This window comes from Bacillus rossius, chromosome 1 (genome assembly GCF_032445375.1).
Source record: "Bacillus rossius redtenbacheri isolate Brsri chromosome 1, Brsri_v3, whole genome shotgun sequence".
Classification (NCBI taxonomy): Eukaryota; Metazoa; Arthropoda; class Insecta; order Phasmatodea; family Bacillidae; genus Bacillus; species Bacillus rossius.
In genome coordinates, this window is record NC_086330.1 from 347699934 (window position 1) to 347709798 (window position 9865).

At 37.1% G+C, this 9865-nt stretch overlaps 1 protein-coding gene across 1 annotated transcript; it reads left to right on the forward strand.

The window, feature by feature from the left end:
- Window positions 1–2165: 2165 nt before the first annotated feature.
- Window positions 2166–9645, forward strand: LOC134530444 (uncharacterized). Its single transcript, XM_063365268.1, has 2 exons — window positions 2166–2823; window positions 8086–9645. Exons 1-2 carry the CDS (start codon window positions 2664–2666, stop codon window positions 9036–9038), a joined length of 1113 nt encoding a protein of 370 aa, XP_063221338.1. The 5' UTR covers window positions 2166–2663; the 3' UTR covers window positions 9039–9645.
- Window positions 9646–9865: the final 220 nt, after the last annotated feature.

Here is a 9865-nt window from a genome sequence, read left to right on the forward strand (position 1 = left end):
CCGTCGATAATACATTGCAACGGTATTACAGTAATCAGGGTTGGAACTTCAAAACTGGAATGCTAGATGGCGTTAAAGTAGCTAGATTTTGAGATTTTTTGACCAACATTTTTTTATATTTCGTAAAAAAAATTATTATTTTTTCATTAAAAAGTATCCTATTTTACTTTAAATACCTCCAAGAAAATGTGTACCGGTACAAAGTTTCATGATGATCGGTTAAGTAGTTTTCGCGTGAAAGCGTAACAAACAAACTTACATTCACATTTATAATATTACTAGATATAAAGGAATTTAAGAATGTATGCATTTACTGTATACTTCTATCTACCATAATAACAATATTGACAAATAGAAAGCTTATTACCTACCTATAAATAATTATCTAAATAAATTAATAAATAACTGTATGTTTAAGAATTTACGTACATACAAAATATTAAACTTCAAACTATACACAACAAAAAAAAACTAAGGATGTTTGTGAAACTATTTTTTATTTGTCATAATGTTTAAAACATTTGTAGGATTTGTTTATATGTAAAACTGTGGTGGCAATATTCCGCTTATCCAAAGGAGTATAGAAATTAATAGAGATATCACTCCCTGTACACACCACAAATCTTTGAATTAAGTAAAAAAAACATAGACCAAAATGAAACAAAAAAAATAAATAACAACTAATTTGACAAAAAAAAATTATACAACTGGAATGACAATGTTAACATCCGCCTGAAATTTAATAGTAGGTAGGTAAGAATATATATATATATATAAATAAAAGAAATTAAATAAAATTAAAACATACATAAATAAAATTATCTCACACTCAACCAAACATAATGTTTAATATGAAATAAAGGAAGATGGCAATTACACGTAACTATTCTAATTAATAAAAAAAATCAACTTTCCGGAAATAGTAAAATTAAAATTTTTCAACAATATATTACACAATTGATAAATATTTCTGGTCTTCGGTCTCAGCAGCCCTAAGACTCTTGACGCTAAGCAGATAAATTATAAACACTAAACCAAACTCCTTGCAAATAAGTAGGTACTGAAAAAAAAATTACAATATTGACAAATAGAAAATATTAGTAGGCCCTACCAACCTATGAATAAATTTCGAAGAAATTTATAAGTTTAAGAATTTATGTACCTACATAATATTAAACTTGAAACTATCAACACAATAAAAACTTAAGAATGTTAGTGAAACTAATTTTTTTTTATTTGTCATAATACCTAAAATACTTATGTTTCCAAAATGAAACAAAGTATAAAAAATGACCAATTTGACAAAAAAAAATTGTACAACTCGAATGACAGTGAAAACATACACGTGAAATTTAAAAGAATTATAAGTGCCCTAGGTAGGGAGAAAAAATATATATAGAAGAAATTAAATATAAAAAATGGGTGCGTGTACTTAGGTACGCGCATGAGAAGTTATACTTATTTGGCATCATTAAAATTAGTTTTTAATTGCATGCAAAAATATTGCGTGGAGTCCCTCCGCGCTGAAGAAGAAGTGAAACTTCGTAATGTGGAAATGAAAATAGGAAGGGGTAGAAATTGAATTTTAGTGAAATCATATTGTATCAAATCAAAATAAAAAAATAAAGGAAATAAATTTGTAACGATTCATAGATTCATCTTCAGAGAGAGGGAGAGAGAGAGAGACCTATTAAATGTCTATAAAACTAACTTTCTTATGAGAGCAGATTTTAATGAAATAAATCATAAAATCATTCAACGATAAAAGCTGTTTATTTAATTAAGCGGACGGGTTCGCCCCAAGGAGAAAATTGACGCGGCGAGACCTCGTGGACATAGAGAAATGACACACACTCACTATTTATGTGTCTATGAAACATGATTTTTTTCTGCAATTTAAAAAACGGTATTGAAAATTGAAACAAATATGGCGACACTACAAACTGTCAAGATCTTTATTTTTTTCTTACTCTCTACTTAGTTCCTTACAATAGCAAAACGTAACGTAATGGCTTGAAAGCTATTGCTCGGCAGACATAGAGGAATGACATTAACAGTTTGTATATCTATGACACACATTACTTAAAATTAAGATATTTTTTTAACACGTTTAAAATTTATTTTTTTAGACAAAAGATAGCCTATGTCCATCCCCAGGATATAATCTATCTCCTTGCCAAATTTCATTACGATCCGTTCAGCCGTTCAGCCGGGAAAAGGTAACAAACAAACAGACAGACAGACAGACAGACAGACAGAGTTACTTTCGCATTTATAATATTAGTAAGGATTAATTTTTAGCGAACACCGATAAAGTGTACTGACCGTATTGGTGTGTCAAAAACTATCCTTTTAATACTTCATGTTATAATTATTTATGGTTGTGAAGTAAAAAGGAATATAAATGTTCGACGCCATGTTGAATTGAAAGAAAGATGGCTGCCGTGTGCGCGATGCATGTTTAACGTAATGACCAAGAAAATGAAAACAACGCTGCCGTGCTGTTTGTGGTTCCATAGGTTGAGGAGGTCAGAGTTGGCGCAGCGTCTGAACGTCCCGTTTCCCCCGCAGCTGAACCCGGGTGGCTGTCTAGGGGAAAGGGGGAGGTAGTCTGCCCGCGTGGAGGGACCCGGACTCCGGCAGTCGTCGCGCCGTCGGCCGTCATGGCGGCAGCTCGCCTCGCGCTGCTTGTAGCGGCCCTGGCGCTGGCGGCGGCGGGGGAGCATCAGACCTCCCAAGTCGTGCTCGAGGTCTGGCCGGGCGTCGACCTGCGGCTGTCGCTCGCCGGGGACTCGCTGCTCGTCGGACTGCAGCTCCACCCAGGTACGCCGACCACGTCTCCTCGGGTCGTTACCACAACGCCGAAATACCATAACGCCGAATGTCAAAATTGACCACAACCCTGACAGCTAAAAAACTGCTTTGTACCACAACGCCGAAATAACAACTGAATATATTTGTGTGTGTTTAACGCCGAAATACCGCAACCAAACCTAACCTTACCTAACCTAACCTAGCATAATATAACCTAACATAACTTATTCTAACCTATCCTAGCCTAGCCTAACTTAACCTAGCCTAACCTAACCTAGTCTAACCTATAATTTTAAATTTCAAACGATGTTTCCTTCAAGCATATATATTTTTTTTTTAACGACGGAAAAGACAACCGAATTTTCAATATGCTTTCTAGTTAATACTGGAACACTCTCACAAATGCGATTCGTCGATATTTCACATATTTTTGGTTACAAAATAGTAGGGTAAATAAGTGAGGCAATATTTAAAATTCTTTAAAATGCTCTCGTGTAAAGTATGAGTTTTTGTGACGTAGTGCCTATAAGCTTCCGAGGTACATATATGTATTTATTTTTGTTTGTTGCGCGAGTGAAAACCATAAATGATCACAACGGGATTTTTTTTTTTTCCTGTCGCATTTCTTACTTCGCATAGCGCTATTGATCCCAGCATTGCACGACTAAATTTTTTCAGCTACCAGTCGGTAGGAATCCGAGTGGATCATAGCCTACTGAAAGTTTGGAGACGGCGTCTCCTCGAGCTATTGTGCCTGTGACGTGTTTCAATTGCTCTGCGGTATTCGTCCATTTTCGTCCGGTCGACAGAGTAAGTGAGATAAGAACTAAAAGACGTTATCTCTAGTTTCAACATTTTTGAAGTGAAACTTCGTTGCTATTGGGGTAACAATTTTCGAGCGTTACGTAAATTCTGATCGCATGAGGGGAATAGTTATGAATCGTGCGGAGGGGGGCGGGACCGGTAGAGGAGAAGACAGCGTGCACTCACTTTTACGCACACACTTTTACGCATACTATTCACACACTTTTGCATACACTTTTACAGAGCCTCTAACAGACACTTTTACACATATTACAACACACAGTTTTACACCTACTATTACACACACCTTTACACATACTATTACACATACTTTTACACGCTTTAATACACTTCTATAAACTTTTATACACCTATATACACTTTTATTTACTTTTATATACTTTTTCACACTTGCAACCGCAACCGCTAGCGCAGGCATGCCTTATTTGCAGCCTATTGGGCGGTCAGATTATTTCGCGATAAAAACATGCTCCTGCCTACAGGCAGAGGCCAGAAATATTCGCGGTTTTTGATTTCCATATAGGATAAAGTTAGAACACTTTTACTTTGGTGCAGGATGAGCTATTGGCTCAAAGATTAACCACAGGACTCTGTTAAATAGGCAAATTTGCACATTTGCACACTTGCGCTCTTGCCATCTTGCGTACTCGCGCACTCGTGTACTTCCGCACTCGCGCACTTGCATACGCGCGATTGATTCTTGGGCGTGGCGCGTCGAGCTATCCCCACTCCGGGGCCGTTGGCGCGGTCGGTGATCGCTGGAGCAGCCTTGAGCGGGCTCCACGTGGTGGCAATGCTGTAGGCACAAGCTGGTCACGGCGGCTGGGATCCCACTTGCGCCGACTTAAGGGAGTATTTGGGCAGAGGGGAAAACAAGGGTTTGAGCTTATTGTTGCCAAACGCGCAACGGGCCATATTCGCAAGATTAAATACTTGTGTAAATTAGTATTGAAAAAAAAAGTGTTATGTAAGCATTTTTTACTATTATTTGAGATCATGCCCACATTCTTACTAATATAAATTATTATCTTTTGTTCAATAAAAAGATACTAATAATTTCTCTCTATCGATACATAATAAACAATAATTTCTTTCGCACGTAGACTCCACACACACATTTTTTAAAAAGCAATATCAATTTTCTGTCGATTAATTTTCAAAATTTGCCTTCGTAGGAGCATAAATTATTATTTTATGCATTGCCTGAAGTTAATAATTATTGATTGACTTCTACCAATAGTTAACCCTGTTGATTCATTTGAATTTAGTATTAAAATACATTTTGTTTGGATTGACTACAACCGTAATAATAATACTGTAAACAGGCAATGTAATAGTCTCTGAAAATCACTTGAGATACGATCTCTGCCTTAAGGGCGGTTAGGCCCCACCATCTTGAATTTTTCGATATTTCCTCTATAATTCTAATTCTTAACTACTGTATTTATCCCAATTTTTGGCATGTCAAGGCATAAATCATATCTCCAAGACATTATGAACCTCGTTGCAACCACATAAGTGTAAATCACTTGAGATACGATCTCTGCCTTAAGGGCGGTTAGTCCCCACCATCTTGAATTTTTCGATATTTCCTCGATAATTCTAATTCTGAACTACTGTATTTATCCCAATTTTTGGCATGTCAAGGCATAAATCATATCTCCAAGACATTATGAGCCTCGTTGCAACCACATAAGTACCTATTTACTAACAGTCCGTAAGCGCCGCGAGGAAATAACTTTTTTTTGACGCGGGCAACTACATTTATCATGATAATCTCACCACTTCACAAGTTTTGACTTCAACAATTAGCCAAAGCTAAATCCTATGCCACGCCAAAGAAAAAAAAATAGCACGGAAGCGTTATTGCTAGCGATATCGAAATATTTGAAATTGCACGATGAAGAAGCCTATACCCTTTAAAGATGGTTCATTTATCGATAGTGAACGTTAAATATTAATTGTTATCGCGTAAAATCTTTTGAAACCAATATAGTGTCCTCCGGTTTCTATCACTCCACCTTAATAACGTGGACCTATATAGAACACAACACAGTGAATTTCACGTGGAATCCGCCAAAGTAACCAAGAATGTACCTGTACAGAGAAATTATCGTTAGTTTAGATTATTATTTATTTAATATCAAACAAATAAATAAATATAAATTAATTTCTTTAAACTTGGTTTTGGGTTGAATCCACTGTTTCTCAAATACAAAACTCGAATTCATTTCTTGGAAGAGTTCCTCATTTCCAATTACCTATAGATCTCAATAGTCCGGAAAAAATTAACATATGAACAAGAACAAACAGTTATTTAAGTTCTGAAGGAAAATTAAAATCATGAAAGGTTTGTTTATAAATAATAAAAAATGCATATTTTTATGTTTAGGATACAAACCTTTTAATTTTTTGGTCAAACATGTATTCTGAAGTGATAAACATTCCCAGAGTAGTGTAGCTTTTGGCAGGTAAAAATATTTCTTTTTTATATTTATTAGGTATAAATAGCGTAGAACTTGTCAACCGTTCACTGGTGATTGGCGTTAAATTAATGATATTTCTTTTCTTAAATGTTTTATTTGAATATCTTACCTTAATTAAAAATATAATTTTAATACTAATATTTTAATGTCATTAGAGAATTTTAACATTTCACTGGCTCATACTTATTTTAAATAAAATGCAGTAATCACTCCGTTCAGATGTAGATGTTTCATAACGTAACACATACTATGTATTTTCTACCATTCTATTTTAAGCGACGTGTGTAAAATTGGTTTTCCTTTCATTTTCACTGCGTTGGTAGAGTTTTCAAGTAATCCATGCACAGACCGGTTGATGCAACTCTAGCTTATTGCCCTGACATCATGCACTAATACAGGTTCTCTCAGTCATTAATGGCCAAACTATGATAATCGACTGTAGAGTTTAAATGAAGGGGGAAAAAAACGAAATAAACAGTGTTCGAATAATTCTTCATTCACGTGATATTTCACATTTTGTGTTTTTCCAACTTTACACTACCTTATTGTATAAACTCGCGAAGGTAAACCAATTTCGATTGGACATTTCAAAGAGCTTTAGATTTCTAATCAGACAATCTCATTTTCTATCGTCAGAGTCAGTTAATAAAATTAGTTTATAGAAATTCTAACATACAAAATTTGTTTTGTTGTTTTCGAACCTTACAATTGATCTCCAAAGTTTGGCCATTAAGAAGTAAGTCGACTTGTATATTCATCTCTCCGCAACTAACTTACCTCTGCTGAAATATGTTTTGCAATTTCCAGATTTTGTCATACATCGCGTTCTATGGCTTTACTTTTCGCTCTATTACTATGTTAATTATTATTGTTTCTGAGTACCTTAAAATATGTTAAACTAACTCTGTGTATAAAAATCTTAAAAGCTTGTGTCTTCACGAACACTTTCTGTTACATTAGCGTTTCTTATCCTTTGTCTACCTACCCCAAATTTTCATCAGTTTTCTTTAAAACACGATTTGTTAAGCTTTTTTTTTTTGTGGTATAGCGGTGGTCCGTTTTCACTTTACCTAACGAGCTGAATTCGTAACAAGCACTCTCACAAGAATGCATTAATTATTAATTTATTGTTTTTAGCATCCTGAATTTCGCAATACATGGTAGGAAAATGGCAACTTGAGTGGGCGGTAGAGATGATAAATCAACCAAATTCAACCCATATATTTTTGCCTTTAATTATGTGACTTATTTTGAATTTGAATTGTTGTCAACTGTCTTGTACAGTGATGCAGGCTATTTTAATTTATCTAATTACTACATTTTGCTAGTGGTTGAGATAACTGTAAGACTGTACGTTCCATCCTGCAAATCATTTCTACTGCAAACATATACAAACACCAGAAAAATTAGAATATAATTAATACTATACGTGTTGCATGAATCTGAATTACTACAATTTTGATATGATATTTTTACTTGGTTCTGTAATGAGAAACGTTTTGATTATTTACGATGTACTAAACTTGAACTAATTATACAACTTACACATATTACTTTATGGTAGCTTTCTGATATATTGGTTGAGTGTTTAGATTTTTTAGCAGGCTAGCAAAGGTTCTGGATTTTTATTCTCATTCGGGTTAGGGGATTTTTCTCTTTTGAAAAATGTCCTTTCCTGTATTGGGAGTTGGTTGTCCTTTTTCTTCCCTTGATACTACAGAAGGCAGTGGAAAATCACAGGGGTTTCACTTCACCTAGTTTTAACTCAGTCACGCCATGTGGTGATGGCTGGAGTACAATCCAGTATCTTATCAGCTAAAATTTCGATATCTTTGTAATGACATATAACAAGTCCACTAATTTCTTTATAATTACAAATTTTACAGCCATAATTATAATTGCATATTATGTCCAAGGTTCAGTGATAAATGTAGCTTGAATGTGTGATTTCATTTTTCAGAAGAGGTGGCTCGCAAGAAGTCCGAGTCATTCGGCCTCATGCCCTTCATGATGATGGGCCCCATGATCTCGCTAGGGCTGTTCCCCTTCATGTTCGCCAACCTAAACATGATGGTGATGAAGGCGGTGATGATGAACAACATGGTGCTGGGTATGGCACTGTTCAACACCATCCGCGACGTGGTCTTTGGTCCTAACCCGGGGCGCAAGGTCGTCTACGCGAACTACGGCTACAGAAGGCCGCGGCCGCCCATCAGGGAGACTCACTGGTCAACCCAGCATGACCTGCACACAAGCGCGTCGTCCCACAAAGACCATAAGTCAACTGGGACACTCTTCCGAAACAACTTCCCCCATGGGACCAGGCTCGTATCTCCCCAGTATCTCGTTTCTCCAGCTCCAAAAGAGGAAATTCATCAGCCCCAGAAGTCTCCCCACGTGAGTGACCATGTTCCCTTTTCTTCTCAAGAAGAACTACAAAAGTTTTTTGTTGCGAATGAAGCAATTTCGGGCACAAACGACCATGTAGTCAATCTCCTTGCTCCTCCTCCTGTAGTCCCCGAAGATAATCAACATTACGAACAGCTCAATTTTGGCGACCAGAATGCAATGACTTTCCCCGAAGAATCTGTAATATCTTCTTACGCGGCTAGTGTGCCGGAGAATGTCTTCGCTGGAGCAGAAGTTACATCGAGCGTCCAAGATTCCACTCATGGGAATTCTCATCAACATGATCCTACTGTGGTCAACCGAGAAGGCCAACGAGAAGACAGTTTCTCTGGACAAAGTCCAGAATCCTTGTATGTGGCTAGTGGACAGGGTAGGATCTTCGCTGGAGATAAAGGGACCTCCAGCGACCAGGACATTTCACATGGATCCCCCCATAAATTTGTCCATCAAACTATTCCCCAAGAAGATCATCAGCTCCATGGCTATTTCCGTGTGAGTGACTAGAATGGAGAGACACTCTGAAAAGGTGACCTGTTACAGTCTTTCTCAAGTAATTTGTCTAAACATTTGTCAGTTCTTAGAAATAGTGCCAATGGTCTACGTGTTTGTGAACAACTTTTGTCAGTGGTCTTGAACCAAAAAATCATATGCTACTTTGAAAATGGCAGCTGGGAAATGAGTATCGCTGGTACTATTTTTGATAGCTGTCAACTTGGAGACACGTTATGTTACACAGACTGTGCCTTCGTAGTGTTGGGATGAGTTCTCCTCTAGTGAAGAAAGGAGGGCCTTCCGGCGCGCTGTGGTCCGCGGACCCGGCCTCAATCTTCGACGGGGCGTCGTCGTCGTGTGTTCCGGTGGCGCGAGGTACCCGTGGGCGCCGGCCGAGACGGGGCCGGAGCGAGAGGAGGTCAGTGGTGCGCCCACCGGGGAAAACGTTCTCTCCAGCTGCTCGAGGCACACCCCGCTGGGAAGACCACGTAACGCTCTGACCATAGCCCAATGTTGATCTGTACCATGGAGGTGTTAGTCTGTGGCGAGTGTGTCTGTTGTAATGATCAAGTCACTCCCCATAGCAATTTTTTAGCAGAAAAAATAAACCGATCCTTGATAATGGCTAATTTAATAGCTTGAATGAAATATGTTAGGAATAGTAGTAATAATGTGATCATGATGGAATCTTGGTCAAACAATGATCTTACCAACACATAAGTGAGAGATTAGCGTTATAAAAATGTTTTATTTTCAAAATATAATTTTGACTGACATCAAATATTTCATGGCAATTATTACACTCACCGATTTCTTTAACTTCTAACCTTCATGAGATG

Coding starts and splice junctions, on each gene's coding strand:
- LOC134530444 (XM_063365268.1), top strand. CDS start 2,664: ATGGCGGCAGCTCGCCTCGCGCTGCTTGTAGCGGCCCTGGCGCTGGCG. Junction 2,824..8,085: donor CGGACTGCAGCTCCACCCAG/GTACGCCGACCA, acceptor TTCATTTTTCAG/AAGAGGTGGCTCGCAAGAAG.